The sequence below is a fragment of the Erythrolamprus reginae genome, chromosome 3, assembly GCF_031021105.1.
Source record: "Erythrolamprus reginae isolate rEryReg1 chromosome 3, rEryReg1.hap1, whole genome shotgun sequence".
Classification (NCBI taxonomy): domain Eukaryota; kingdom Metazoa; phylum Chordata; class Lepidosauria; order Squamata; family Dipsadidae; genus Erythrolamprus; species Erythrolamprus reginae.
Window position 1 is genome coordinate 31,549,909 of NC_091952.1, and position 16,366 is coordinate 31,566,274.

The 16,366-nt window shown below is 39.3% G+C and overlaps 1 protein-coding gene across 1 annotated transcript in view; it reads right to left on the reverse strand.

Annotated features, from left to right (window-relative positions):
• Positions 1 to 15,979, reverse strand: part of SDC4 (syndecan 4) — a 30,843-nt gene extending 14,864 nt beyond the window's left edge. Inside the window, exon 1 of the mRNA XM_070744721.1 lies at positions 15,693 to 15,979. Coding sequence (XP_070600822.1) covers positions 15,693 to 15,761 — 69 coding nt within the window. The 5' untranslated portion in view covers positions 15,762 to 15,979. The remainder of the gene's footprint in view (positions 1 to 15,692) is intronic.
• Positions 15,980 to 16,366: the final 387 nt, after the last annotated feature.

Consider the following 16,366-nt stretch of genomic DNA (forward strand, 5'->3'; position numbering starts at 1 on the left):
AGCCAATGAAGATTTAAAACTCTCTGGTGGGGTGTGGCTCAATGTATGACAAGTGGGTTTAAAAACAATTCTCAAGCCAGTAAAACATTGACTTTCAGAGCACTATGATTCTTGCCAGTCTTGATTTTTCAAACATGCCAGTTCTTGATTTTGTTCTGAGTCAGATAGGAGGTGCAGGAGGAATGGATCCTATTAAATCTAAAACAACACCCTGCTCCCTCCCAGACACGGTCACACACACTCACGTGTGCACTCTTTTGTGAACGGTACATAATTCAACTGTTTACTTAGGTGGGCAATAATACAGCTTGGCCCTGTTTGTTCAATTTCCCAGGAATGTGAAGAACAGAACGACTGGAGAAAACAGAAAAGTCAAGCACAGACCATAAACCCTCCTTTATACAAAGGGTGGACAATTGTCTTCCAATGCATTTTATCTTGCTAAGTATCTGTTGGCTTTTATCAAAATTAGAAAGGACTGAGACAAGTGTGTCTTTATCAGGGCTATTCATTTTTAATCCAATCTGTAGGTGAATGGAACAAGATTGTGCAAGATTGGATTAAAATGACAGATTCAAAAGCCCTGATTAAGACATACCGTACTTGTGTCAGTTCCTTCCTAATTTTCTCACACTCCAGGCACCTGTAGATTTAAATGCAGAGATCCTAGTAGCAAATATTTCTGATATAAGGAGAGATTACAACCAATTATTCTTCCTGCAGCTCCCTTGAGCAGAAAATTGAAGAGTGTGAAACGTGACATGGAAGAAATTGAAAACTAATTCCTTCCACTTCTGAATCAGAGGCTCTACTGCAAATAGAAGCAGACTTCTTATTGGGGTAAAAGCAACTCTGTAACTACCATGTTACTTGTAGTTTTATACTGTTGCAAACCGCCTTGAGTCCTTCGGGATTGGGCGCATAGAAGTCTAATTAATTAATTAATTAAGTGTTGGAAGATTTTTCCTGTACATATATTCTTTATTTGTTGCAATTTCCTAATAATAATAATAATAATAATAATAATAATAATAATAATAAGAAGAAGAAGAAGAAGAAGAAGAAGAAGAAGAAGAAGAAGAAGAAAACGCCAAATTGAATCTAAACATCTGGCAGAAATGCAACCAACCATATTATTACTAACAATGTTGGCTATTTTTTAAGATTCTGAACATTATCGTAGCCACAGGTAGAAATGGCAAGGCAAACATTATTGCTACAGTATGCATATTTAATTGGCCCACATGTTTTATATAATCATGTTTTATTTTCAAAAGTTCTATGAGCTATTGCTTATTAACTATTGAAAATAAGAAACCAACAAAAAGAATCACAAAAGTCTTACATAATATTATATAATAGTGAGAAAAATGTTCATTTTTAGTTACTTATATTTAAGAAATAAGTTTTCTATTTCAAATTACAGGGTAATGTAGAAAGAAGTACAGTATATATAAGTCCCCCCAGATGATCTAGCACTTAACTACTTTGATTCCAATGCTTTTGGCCAGGATTTATGCAAATTTTTAGTCATAATGTTTATCATTCCTAATGAAAAAGTTGCTTCATCTAAGCTAGCAAAGCAAGATCATGTCTAATTTCCTTTGGGTTAAGCTATTGATACTTCTATGTTAATTGGCCCAGATTTCAAGTGCAAAAATTCTCTGCCTACATATACAAATGGCAAAAACTATTAAAATGAGTATAGAAGGGATTTAATTCCATAAAAAGTATGCATATGTCCTTATTTAACCTCATACTGATTTTCAATATTATTTTAAAGAAATTTAGGATTCCCTGGAGACTTAGAGTCCTTGGACAGAAGATCACTAGTCATCAGTAGACAACCTTCCATTAAAGAAACGTTGTTTACCAGTATGAATCTTTCAATTAAAGTATGTGTGGAACAAGAGTTAAGAGTTAATTGTGGGTGCACACAGTTAATTAATCTAGTCTAAAGTATTACCCTGCTTTTTTTTTTCAAAAGCACAAAGGTTTCTCGTGCAATGTATTAGATTTGGTTGAGCCAAATCCTTAAGTTTGTAACATGGTTAAGTTTTAGCATGACATGTGTTGCTAGCTGATGCTTTAACAGTGGAAGGATACAGAAAAGGTTAACTGAGGACTAAAACTTAAGAGCCAGATGTCTTCTACCATATCTTCATCCCAACAGTTTATAAAGGACTACGGCAATCCTTCTGTCTAATTACTTCCCAAACAAAGCAGGAGAAAAGTTAAGCTACTAATATGTATTAATTAAACAAAGTTAATAGTATTTTTGCCCTTGGGTGTCTCCAATTGGGGTGTATAGGGGTTTTCAGGGAGGGGTAGCACCTCTGGTGTAGGGGCATGTCGTGTTCTTTTACAGCAGCTCATTTTAGGGCAGCTTTTGGGGCTGCTCGATCACCGTTGGTCCCCACCTGTCACTCATCTCTCACCTGTGGCTCCGAGCAGCTGTAACATGCGCATAGGCCACACCCCAAGCAAACCTCCACCGCCTTGTGGCTTTATCCATTATTGGAAAAGGCTTCAGGAGTAAACCTTGAGGCAAAAAACAGAGTCGGAGTGTCCTAGAAGCAGTTTGTGACTGTGTATATAATTCTGCAACATAGCTGGAACCAATCGTATTGACTTTGCCATTCCATTGGATTATTTCAGACACGTGGAGAGAGGGGATCTGCTGCTTGGGTAATAGTCTAACCTCCATACTAACCTACCCAGGCCTTGATAGATACCATAGTAACATAGAAACATAGAAGATTGACGGCAGAAAAAGATCTCCTGGTCCATCTAGTCTGCCCTTATACTATTTCCTGTATTTTATTTTAGGATGGATATATGTTTATCCCAGGCATGTTTAAATTCGGTTACTGTGGATTTACCAACCATGTCTGCTGGAAGTTTGTTCCAAGCATCTACTACTCTTTCAGTCAAATAATATTTTCTCACGTTGCTTTTGATCTTTCCCCCAACTAACCTCAGATTGTGCCCTCTTGTTCTTGTGTTCACTTTCCCATTCAAAACACTTCCCTCCTGAACCTTATTTAACCCTTTAACATATTTAAATGTTTCGATCATGTCCCCACTTTCCCTTCTGTCCTCCAGACCATTAAGTCTTTCCTGATAAGTTTTATGCTTAAGACCTTCCACCATTTTTGTAGCCTGTCTTTGGACCCGTTCAATTTTATCAATATCTTTTTGTAGGTGAGGTCTCCAGAACTGAACACAGTATTCCAAATGTGGTCTCACCAGCGCTCTATACAGCGGGATCACTGTCTCCCTCTTCCTGCTTGTTGTACCTCTAGCTATGCAGCCAAGCATTCCACTTGCTTTCCCTACCGCCTGACTGCACAGTCTTTCTAGACTGAAGGATGCCAATGCAATGGTCTCCAAGATGCATTGACAAGTTTTAGAGCAGCTTTACTGTAGCAATAAGCTCACCAGATTTACCTAACATGACTTAACGGACTGTGTTATTTGGACAGAACCTTATTGAGAGAATTCTAACTGGCAGACCCGAAGGGCAAACCTGGCACTCCCACAACCTCTCCCCTCCTGCAGTTACCACATAACCTCTTGGCAGCCTCCGTGGTCCGGAGGGTGTCTCAGCCAAAGTAAATCTCATGCTCTGCAGTTCATTAGGTGTTCAAATCCTCCGTTTACAAAAATGCTGCTTTGAGACTTGCTGACCATTTGGAAAATTTGTAATCTTTACATCAGCTCTGACTCCTAAAGTTCCTTTTAAAAAAAAACCCTTTGCTAAGGAATTGGGTAAAGTGGTAAAAGGTTAAGTCTTACAAGAAGAACTCGGAGCGAGAAAAGAGAAGTACAGTATGGGTTCATTCAGTCTTATGACTCCACGGTTCTAAGGAAGTTCAGAGAATCCTTCCATCAGCAGACTCTGCTGAAGTTATGGTCATGCACCGATTCTACTCTATAGGTATCAAACAAAAGGCCTTGTTGTGTAAGACCATCACCCCATCCCTCCAGCTAGTCAGAATGCAAACTAAGTTTTAAAATAAAGTCACTTTTGAATGGGAACTAATCCTCTGTGCTCAGAGAGGTAGAACACTTGGATTATGTGCCTCAAAGTTATTTTCAAGCACTAATGTCCACACAAATTTTGTCCTAGGATCTGCCCCTAAATTGGTCTTTCAGGTCTTCCAATACTTTACTCATTGACATTGTAACATTGCTACTAGTCATTGTGGAGGGCAGAAGGAAAAGGGGGGACAATGATCGAAACATTTAAATATGTTAAAGGGTTAAATAAGGTCCAGGAGGGAAGTGTTTTTAATAGGAAAGTGAACACAAGAACAAGGGGACACAATCTGAAGTTAGTTGGGGGCAAGAACATGAGAAAATATTATTTTACTGAAAGAGTAGTAGATCCTTGGAACAAACTTCCAGCAGACGTGGTAGATAAATACACAGTAACTGAATTTAAACATGCCTGGGATAAACATATATCCATCCTAAAATAAAATACAGAAAATAGTATAAGGGCAGACTAGATGGACCAGGAGATCTTTTTCTGCCGTCAATCTTCTATGTTTCTATGTTTCTCTCCTTCTATTCCACCTTTACTAGCATTAAAGAGTTTTCCAGGAAGTACTTGCACTCGTTTTGAATGTGTGAATTACAAGAGCACGGATGTTAACAGAATAGGCAAGCCAAAAAGAAAAAAAAAAGCTAGGATTCCTTATTTAAATTATCTAAAGATAGCATTTTAGGTAAATAAAGCAGTGGTCCGGAGACCATCCACTTAGTATAAACCACTAATAGTGAACCTATGGCACGGGTGCCAGAGGTGGCAAGCGGAACCATATCTGCTGCCATATAAGCTGTTGCCCTAGCTCAGCTCCAGCATGGATGTGTGTGTTGCCCAGTTGACTTTTGGCTTGCACAGAGGCTCTGCGAGGGTGTTATGGGCTTCTGGAGGGGATGGGGGAGGATGTTTTTACCCTCCACCAGCTCTAGGGAAGCCCTTGGAGCTTGGGGAGAGTGAAACACGAGTCTATGGGGCCCACCAGAAGTGGGGTAGCAGGCTGTTTCCGGCCTCCACAAGGCCTCCAGGGGTGGAGGGAGCTGTTTTTGCCCTTCCCATGCATTGAATTATGGGTGTGGGCAGTCGTGTATGAGCGATAGTGCACACACATGCTCTTTTGGCACCCGAGGGGGAAAAAGGTTCGCCATCACTGGTATAAGCAGTCCAAAGTCATACTATTTAAGAGAGTGAAAGAAAGAGGTGACCCTGATTTCTCATATCAATAGTATACTTGGACCCAGACATGGTATCCAGAGAAGCTTTCATTTGGATTTGTCCCTAAATATCTCCTTCCAACTCTGGTTCTGTGAAGACCGGGAATAGAAACATAGAAGATTGATGGCAGAGAGAGACCTCCTGGTCCACCTAATCTGCCCTTATACGATTTCCTGTATTTTATCTTGGGGTAGATGTATCTTTGTCCCAGGCATGTTTCGGTTCAGTTGCTGTGGATTGACCAGCCACGTCTGCTGGAGGTTTGTTCCGGGCATCTACTCCTCTTTTAGTGAAATGGTATTTTCTCACATTGCTTCTGATCTTTCCCCGAACTAACCTCAGAGGAGGGACATGATTGAAACATTTAAATATGTTAAATGGTAAAATAAGGTTCAGGAGGGAAGTGTTTTTAATAGGAAAGTGAACACAAGAACAAGGGGACACAATCTGAAGTTAGTTGGGGGAAAGATCAGAAGCAACATGAGAAAATATTTTGTTGCTGAAGGAGTAGTGGATGCTTGGAGCAAACCTCCAGCGGACGTGGTTGGTCGATCCACAGTGATTGAATTGAATCATGCCTGGGATAAACATATGGCCATCCTAGGATAAAATACAGGAGGTAGTATGGGGGCAGACTGGATGGACCATGAGGTCTTTTTCTGCCGCCAGTCTTCTATGTTTCTATATCAAATGACATAAAGAAGAACCAATTCTAATCTGCAGAAAATTACAAACTTAAGTGCTAGAGCAGAACAAATCATTATGTATTAGTTCATAGTGCCCAACCAAATACCCTTAATCATGAGCATAAAACATGTACTGGGTACAACTAGTACTGAGAAACATGTAGCCTTGGGTCTTCCATTTGGACTATTTGATTTGATCTTTTGATTTGAGATTAACATAAGTCTTTTCAGCACAAGATGCATTCTACCTCCATGCTTAGTCTATTTTTTTAAACTATGCCTCTCAACTAGTTTGCCATGTCAGATTAACTTTTTAATGTCAAGAAAGCTTGATTTAATTATTTAAGTGTCTGGCACTTACTTATCATATCTGTGATATTTCAGATGTAGTTAGCCTGTATTAAGATATACTAGGAAGATAATCCAGGCTTGTTTGTACAGCTAAATTCTTGCATGATGTCCATGCTAACTGTTTTAATCTAATCAGGATGCCTAAAGATTAGCATAGCTTTTTTAAATTTGCAACTAATTAAGATATAGCCTATGACCTTTATGGTTAATTCTGCTTTGCAAAATTATCAGTTTTGACTGATGTGAGTCTCCCTATCACCATCCCTAGGAAATAAAGTTAAATGCATGAATGCATTATATGTAATAATTCCAACCCAGTTCATGATTTTGAAAGGTGAAAGTTAGATTAGAAACATGTGTGGCCCTTCAACTATAGTTCCCAGAATTCCTCAACTATAGTCCCCAGACTTTAACCAGAGTTGCTGGAAACTCTAGTTCAATAACATCTGGACAGACTGTTCATCCCATTCTATAAAATGAAGATATTTAATCGGGGGGAAAGATGCATTAGTAGTAACAGCAGAAGTTACTTTCAGGCCAAGAAAGATAATCATCTTCTTGCTTTTACTCCCATGAAAATTTTAAATCAAGATGACCTCAAAAACATCATTTATCAATTTGGGGGCGAGGACTTGGATAAGTTAAGCAATGCTGGACTTTTTTAAACCTTTAGATGGCAAACAAATAAAAAATTTCAGGATCCTAGATTAGACCAAAAAAATATCCCAGAAGGCAGCAATGGCTAGAAAATATGTCCATATAGTCACCAGGAATCAAGTTCTCAAAGGACATTTTTATGATGACATTGCCACAAAAAATAATTCATTCCATTAAAAAAAAGTTAAGTTACTTTGGAGTCAACTTCAACTTCTGGTGTTTACACAGATGTATCCAGTACAGTGTTCTTGGCAAGATACAAGGATACTTTGTCATTTCCTTCTTCCAGGATGCATTTTGTCTTACTAGTCTGGTCTACAGCAATAATCTTCCAGTGCATTTACATCCAAATATTAACCTGGCTTGACCCAGCTTGAGATTCTAGATCAGGCAAGTTGGTCATAAAGGACCACCTGCATACCTCACTGAAAATCCTGGAAGTTTTACTTTACCCAAAGGATGTCTGTATTGTTAACAGATATATTACTTTTCCTGTCTCCACAAAAAAGATCCTTCAAATCCCCTGATTAGATATAATTAGATCCTTTCCTCTGTAGGACTGCAGAGATTCTTCCTTGTAATTAAAAACCATTTGTATATGTCAAATATTTATATTCTAATAATGTCCACAGCATATTTACCTTTGTGTAAATTTCTGCATACAATGCTTTGAATTTTCTATTACATTCAGAAAAGAGTCCATTTTTCCTCAATTACATTACAAGACTGGATTGAAAAGGCTAACTGTTCATTAATACAATAGGTTCTCAGGATACTTGCTTTCATGGACATCAGCCCACATTTTCTGAGTCCAGAGGTCATTGTGTCAGATAATCAGTATGCATTCCTCCCTCAAATTATTATTATTAATTTTTGGCCTAACGCAAGGTTAAAAGCAAAATCTGTTAAGTGATTAAATGAAATATCTCAGTATTAGCATTTGGCCAGCTGTAGAATGTTGATTAAGGCGTAGCAAATGACCACTTCATCTGAAGGGTTTTACAATAAATGTGTGTTTGTTTCCCAAAAAAACAAGGAGATTCTATAAACTATGCTTAAATTACCATCCTGATGCCTCATTTACAAAGAGATGGGGGAGGTAGGGAAGATTGACAGATTGTAACAAGGACTTAACCTTTTCCTAATGTAACTCCATTGAGTGGGATATATTGCACTACTGGTATAATATTAACATTAACATTTATCTATTGGAAGTGGAAATGAGGGACAGTTAAGAAATTAACTCATGTAAAATTACGCACTATAGAGATCTGATGGTTAAAGCAAATACATATATATATGTTATATATGTTGTCATGACTGAGCATGTTATTCCATACGTATGTACAAAAAAACAATGTGTGTTAATTGGACTGCTTCTTAGTGAAGCAGTAAATGCTAACTCTCAACATTTTTTTGAGAATAGCAATGACAATAGATCCTATACGTAATTTAAACTTCTGAGAATGTCAAATTGTTTGGAAAGCTTGACTTACTAGGTATAATGGTTTTAAGAAAGAATGTTCTTTTCAGGGGCAAACAGCACTGATTCAGTTTCATTTGTATTGCAGTTTTAACACATTATCACAAAAAATATGTAAGAAGCTATGCATAATATATTGCAAAAGCTTAGCGCACTGCACCCGTAACCTCTTATCAGACAGTCAAATTAAACTCAGAGATTAGTTGCATATATCGGCTTTTCTTTTTAAAAAGCATTTCTTATTCGCTTCAGAATAGGACATATCCAAGGTCATTCCTCTTAAGTTTCAGTATTCTTTTTAAAAGGCAAGTTTCATTAAAGTTTTTAAAAAGAAAAGTATTAAAACTAAGATAATCAGTTGCTTGAAAATGATCAGACTCTGGTATTTTCTTTATATCAACAGGAACTCAAAACCTAATATTAAGTTCTCATGTTGAGTATTGATGCTTTAAAATCTGACCTTATATAATAACTACAGATATTTCTTGCTTGGAATTATTTGCAGAATCTATCTCTGCTCAATTGGAAAGTGCTGAACTTCCTGAGTCCCCTCAGATCTATGTTCTATGGCAGATCATTGCTAGAATCTGTCTGAGGACTTCTATTACTTATAAATTTAATCAATTTGCCAAATGGTCAATAACAAAAGGCTAGGGAGTCAAACATCTCTTGGGAAAATTACCTTCCCTGTTTAGTTTATAACAGTGCTAACAATTACAAAAATATAGAGAAATGCTGAGTTTTCAGGATGGTTGTGTACATTCTTCTCGTGTTGACTTAATGCTAGATCACCATACAAGATCCCCTCTCCTCATTGCATTGCTGTAGTTGACAGAAACAATATTTCCTAACTATGCTTCCCCTGTTCTACAAGACCCAAAAGGTTTCAGGTCAGATGAACATAGGATGTATTCTTCATTCACTACTGTTGCCACTAATTTTGCAATATATCTTCCTCCATTTCCTATGTGACATTAAAAAAAAAACACCAGGAGGTTGTCTTTACCCCCCAGGAGTTGTTTCCACTGAGTCATCTTCCATCTCAAGTAGCAACTTGTAGACAAAATCAATATGCCAAAGTACTAAGTCATACTTTTTCCACATGTTTAGTCTTTCCATGATCTTTGCAGTGTGACATTCTAGGTCAAGAGAGCAAGGCATGTCAACTATAGCAGGAATTTTCCTAGGAAGAGTTCAGCCAGAACTACTTCCCGTATTTTTCAGATTATAAAATGCACCGAAGTATAAGACCACAAGAAGATTTTGAAGAGGTAAACAAGAAACAAAAAGGTTTTGCCCTCCTCAGCCCCCAGGAGCATTCTGCAGGCCTCCCAAACTCAGTGTCAGTCTGATTTGTGAAAAATGGGCTCATTTTTCACAAAACCGGGATGCACAAAGGTTGCTGGGGAGGGCAAAAATGTGATGGGGGTGTGAGGTGAAAAACAGGCCAGTTTTTCACAAGAAAGGGGTGCACGGAGTGTTTGGGGGGCCTGCAGAGTGTTCCTGAGGGCTGGGGAGGGCAAAAATGCCTCAATTTTTGTGAAACACAGGCCCATTTTTCACCTCCCAAACCCCCCCATGCTGTTGCCCACTCCAGCCCCCAGGAGCACTCTGCAGGCCTCCCAAACCCTATGCACACCCCATTTTTGCGGAAATGGGCCTGTTTTGGGCAAAAATGGTTCACCTTGGGCCCATTTCAGGAGGCCAAAAATGGAAGTATAAGACGTACCAACAATTCCACCCTTCTTTTGGGAGGGGTGAGTCTTATACTCTGAAAAATACGGTACTTTCTCTGGTGACATTCCCCTCCCTATGAAGGTTTAAAGTACCATAGCCATACATTTAAGCTCAAGAATTCTGAGCATTCACTTAGAACAGTGGGTGTTTGACAAGTGGTGAAGTGGTACAGTTTCAAGTGATAGCAGTGAACAGGTGGACATAAAGTATCTTACCGATACTGAGGTCTCACAATGTAATAAACCAAGTCCCAATTCATTTGCTAGTAAATATGAAAAAAATCTCAATTTAGGCAATGAAACTGAACCACAATGCAATATCGACATTCTGAAATGTATTTTATAATGGCCCTAATTTTGTGCAATTTTTCTACCTACATTCAATCCTAGATTAATGCAAAATCAACAAAATATAGTCTTTCTGTTACTAGATATAAAATTCAAATTGGCTAGCAGCTAAATTAAGGTTATAAAAATTTGGACAATCCTTTGGCAGCCCAAAGATTCAGTAAACTCTAATGGTCTCCCAATTTTGGCAGCCACCAACTAGCAGCTCTATTCAACTTATATTAAATTACTAGATGGTTACCACCAGTCTTCCATAACCCAGTATGTTTGTAAGGCCCACTTATTTCACCCCAAACCATGTGTGATCTATAACCTAGTGGCAGAGAAAGAATGCCTGAAAAGATCAAATATTTCTTCAAACACAACCAAGTCAGAGTTCATAAATATAAAATGATCTTGCGGTTCTTTGATTTTATTTGTATATATTGTGTGAATCCAGTGACTGCATTTGCACAATGTGAATTTACCCATTTGTGACTTATTCATACCATGGTCCCAGAACATAATAGTTTTATAGGCATACTGTATACATAGTACTATGGGTCACCCTTAGTCTTCCCACTATCTTGCTTCATTATTTGTTATTTCTATTACTTTACACTTCTATTAAAGTGTAAAGGGAACATCTAAACAATTTGTTTGCCCTAATAGTTATATGGGAAACATTATGAAGTCAAAGACTGAAGCCAGTTAAGATAATCTATACGAACTAAATAAACATCCATTTTTCTTAACATGTTTTCATTTCAAATTCCTTTCCTCTGTGTTTAAAAGATTTAAGACATTCTCATCTTCTGGAGATGTGAGTTGATGGCTTTGGATGGTACAGGCCAAACCATATTTTAATATTATGGCATGTTCTGTCTCCTGTCACATGCTAAATGACTAGAAACTATAGAAAAATCTCAAGAACCACACAAAACATTTGGCCATTCACTGCTAAACATATTCTGGAGATGCTAGTAAAAAGATTTAGATTTTGTCAAGGTACAAGATGCTTCTAACATAACCAGTCTTTGAACAGTTACAGTACATCATACTGGTCAAATGAAGGCATATCTGTACTGTGTCTCAGCCCGTGTAAACCACATGTTATACATTGGAAATAAAAGTACATATTTAGGCTAACAATGTTGATTTGATTGTGAGAGACAGAAAACAAAACTGGGAAAGAGTAGAAAGAACAAGCCTGAGGGATCCCATGGCAGCAGGACAGGACAAACCGGTTTGTTCATTAATAATGCTGTGCTACTTTTCAAAACAATAAGCTCAGCCAGAATCTTATATTTTTTGAAATTAGATTAACACCGCCTGAACACCAAGATGGAAAAAAACTTGGCATGCTGCATTTACGACACAATCTGATTCCCCACAGCAAAAGCTTTGTGAATTCCAACTGCCACAGCAGTGTAAAATATGATTCATGCACCACCCTTTCATTATAATCCTTAGGGGGGGAGGGCTTCCAGAAAGAGTTAAGAGGAATTTGTGCAAAATAAAAGAGTAAAAAGCAGCATTAAACCAGAGACGTGTACTGTAGGTCAGTGTTTCCCAACCTTGGCAACTTGAAGATATTTGGACTTCAACTCCCAGAATTCCCCAGCCAGCAAATGCCGGCTGGGGAATTCTGGGAGTTGAAGTCCAGATATCTTCAAGTTGCCAAGGTTGGGAAACACTGCTGTAGGTAAACCCATATCATAGAGATTCATCAATCAGAGCTCTATTGAAATATGTCAAGTGAAAAGCCCACGAGGAATCTAGAACAGTTTTTTCAACAAAAACAGAAGGTCAGGGAAGAAATGACGAAATAGACCACAGGTTTCACAGCTTGGGTGATAGTAGCTTAATTTAATTACTAATTAGTAATTAAATTAGTAATTTTATTTGGTTTATCTCAAACCATATAAAACATTCTTTTATAGAAAAGGTTATGTACAGGTAGTCCCTCTACTTGTGACCATTCAAAGTGAAAACAGGGGCTTATGACCATTTGTCCATACTTCTGACCTTTGTAGCATCCCCATGATCACGTGAGCAAAATTCAGATGCTTGGCAATGGACCCATACTTGTCCCAAAGGTCATGTGACCACTTTCTGTAACCTCTTGACAAGCAAAAATAATGGGGATGCCAGATCCATTTAACAACTGTGTCTCTAGCTTATCAATTATGGTAATTCACTTAACTGTTGTAAGAAAAATCATAAAATGTCTCATTTAACAACATAAATTTTGGGCTCAATTGTGGCCTTAAATTGAGGACTACCTGTAATCTATCACAATTCAGGTGTTACTGAATTACCCCTCCCAGCATCCCTCAGCAATGGTTAAATTGCTGAGAATGGCAATTCAACATATCCTAGAAAGCTACAGCCTTTCTGAACCTTCTTTTACAGAATACCAAGTAATTAGAATCTCTGAACATTTTTATTAACCCAATAAGGCAATAAAATAAACCCTCAGATACACATAACTTTCTGCATGGATTCACTTAAAACAAGTAAGAACCTCTTGTGTATTCTAGTATTCCATAAAATTAAGGTGAGTTAATATTTAGAATTCCCTCTGAAAAGCTGGATAACTACATATTTTACTAAAGACTGAAGAAACCCTCAACAGAACCTTTGACTGAGAAATTGCAGGAATGTTTAAAACAAAAGTGTTCCATTTCAGAAATGCTTTATCATCTTGAAATTCTCTTAGACTCATCAGTTTGGGGGCCAGGCCTTTTTTGCATTTTTAAGCTAAGTTGAATGTTACCTCTGATGAGAAGTTGACAAATTACTACTGCTTATGAATAAAATAAGCTCTGCAGATTCATTACTAAGAAATGAAAGTTTGTGTTCCACTAACTAAGTGCAGAATTTTTAGGAACAATCTGGCAAAGGATACTAAGCAGCAATTTACAAGAGGGTTAAAATATTCATGTCTACAGATTACTGCAATCCATACCCAAATCCAGCAAAAACGAAAACAATTTACAAGAGAAGATCACAGAACATCACAGTACACAATTACAGACAGAGGCTCAAATGACAAGACAGAGAAGAAAGCAGGACAAAAACTAAACTGGCAAAGGAGTAAAACAGCTTGATCTGAAATAAGATAAAGGGGAGGGATTAAGCACCAAAACCGAGTTTATAAACATCAAACTTCCCCTCTAGAAATACAAAGAAATCCCTCACTCAAGTTACTAAAAACATAAAGCAACATTTCCTAAGTATAGGCTGTTGAGGAGTAATTTAGCCTGAATTATCCCTCTATGCTGCTTGCTGTTCAAGCTTTCTGATCTTCTCCCAGCATAACCTTATAAAGCAAATTGCAACTAATCTCCCACCGATCTCTTCTGAGAAGACACAAAGGTTTAAGAATTTCATTAGATTTTTATCACAACTTTATTACATTATAAGCAACTGTGTCTAGTACCAGTTCCTTCTCCTCTTTTTCCCACAAGGACCCTATGAGATGGGTTTGGCTGAGGGACACTTATTGCCCCCCCCCCAATCCAGCTGGCTTTCTTGACTAGGGGGTTACTAGAACTCAAGTCTCCCGATTTCTTGACCAGTAACTTAACCACTCCACCAAAGTGGAGACATCAGCAACAGGCAGGCCAGAAATTTGGCAAGGTCAAAGGTTTGAAGAGCGTTTGCCAGAGGATAAAAAAACCCAAGGCTGGCTAAATAACTGAAGAGAAGCAAAACAGAGGCTTTTTATTTTCTCAAAAAGCAGGAGGAGGTGAAATGAAGGAAGGGCTGTGAGAATTAACATCTTAGTCCTGGCCTTATGGAATTACAGTTTGATTGGTATGTATGAGTGTATAATTGTAGGGATTTTATTGCTATTAATATTGATTGACTAGCTTAATGGGGTTTTATAATTACTGGGGTTTATAATTACTGTTGTATTTGACTTCTTTTTATTATTGTATTGTATTGTATTGCTTTACTGTTGCAAGTCTATGGGATTGGGCAGCATAGAAGTCGAATAAATTAAATTAAATCATTGCTTAAGATTTGACTTTAATGTTTTCTATCGCTTTATTGTTGTAAGCCGCCCTGAGTCCCATGGGACTGAGCGGCATATAAACCCAATCCATCAATCAACCCATCATGCATCCAGGAGCAAAGATCCGAATTCCCATTTACAGGAAACCAACCCCCCCCCACCCCAGATCTCTGATGTGTTAAGGCCTCTGGGAATTTTCACTTAATGGGTTCTTCTGTGTGACGATGGAGCATTGCAACAGAGCCAGGCTTTGGGTCAGCGGTTACTCATTCCACAGCTATGAGCTAGAGGAAGTGCTAAATAAGGCAACAAGACGGCACGCCGTTTGCCAAACTGCGTTGGTTCTTTGGGAGGCTCTCGAGAACATTTGGGGCCGGCGGGCGAGGGGGGTGGGAGGCAGAGAAGAGGGCAGGAATCCAACCAGGCAGTTTCAACGAGATGATGAAAACCATCCCGCTTGGTCGTAAAGGACGGGAGGAAGAGATTACTCCCCCCCACTCCTTCTCCAATCTCAGGACGCCCAAAAGGACCGAGAAGATATGTTTGCGGGTTAAAACCAACGCTGCGCTACAAGTAATAGAAAGAAGACCAAGTAAAGCAGTATTTCCCAACCTTGGCAACTTGAAGATATTTGGACTTCAACTCCCAGAATTCCCCAGCCAGCGAATTCTGGGAGTTGAAGTCCAGATATCTTCAAGTTGCCAAGGTTGGGAAACACTGAAGTAAAGAATAAACTACTAAGCGGGGGGCGGGAGCAAAGGGGTTGCAAGCGTCTCTTTCTCCCTCTCCCTCTTCTCCTAACTTCCTGCGAAGAAAGGGCGGCTCGCTCCGGCTTTGGAGCCCAGCGTCCCCCCTTCTCTATTCCGGCATTTGGAGAAAGAGGATTACTTGAGGGGGGGGGGGAAGAGGGTCGGTTTCTCTTCAAAAAAGAGGGACAGGGATCCCTCTCTCCGGCGTGCCACCGGGAATAAAGGGCGAAGATGGATGTCGGCTACTCAACTTTAGACCTAACTACGATGGGACGGTTTACGAATAAATCACGGTCGGCCAATCCCGGGCTTAATTTCCTTCCCATCCAAAATAAGAAGCCCCACCGCCAACCTTTTGCTGACCCCCCTCTCCCAACTCCTCCTCCTCCACGCAAATCCCCGACAACGCCACTCACCGATTCCGCAGCCGCGCTGACGGCCAGCAGGAGAGCGGCGCACAGGCCGGCGAGACGAACGAGTTGCATGGCGTTTTCTTCAAAGCGGGCGGCGAGAGAGAACGAAACGAGCGGCGATGGATCCTCTGTAACCCCCACCCGCGTCGGCGCTCGGCTTTCTTATAGGAGGCTCCCGTCGAGGCCCGCCTCCTCCCGGGAGGAGCCCGACAAAAGGGGGCCTCCTCGCGGCGAGGGCGGACGGCGGGAAGTTTCCCGGCTTTCGCGATTCCTTTTCGGTTTTGCTCCCCGCCGCCGCCCCTCTCGCTCCCTTTTAGGGACGTGCCGTGTGAGGCGTTGTTATTTTCTCGGCACTTCACAACAGCCCGTCTGGGTCGTCCGCCTGTTTCAAGTCTAAGGCGGAGACCGGCCGCCAGCGGGCGATACAGAAACGTGTCGGCATCTACACCACGGAGTATAATGAAGGATGCTTCGTTGTTGGTGTTGCCCCGCTCTTGGACATTTTATTTTATTTTATTTCTGTTGTTTTTAATTTTTTGTTTTATTTATTTATTTATTTAATTTATTGGATTTGTATGCCGCCCCTCTCCGTAGATTTGTTTGTTTTGTCAAGTACTGTACATATTTATTTATTTATTTTTATTTTATTTATTTTATTTTTATTTCTTCATTTGTCC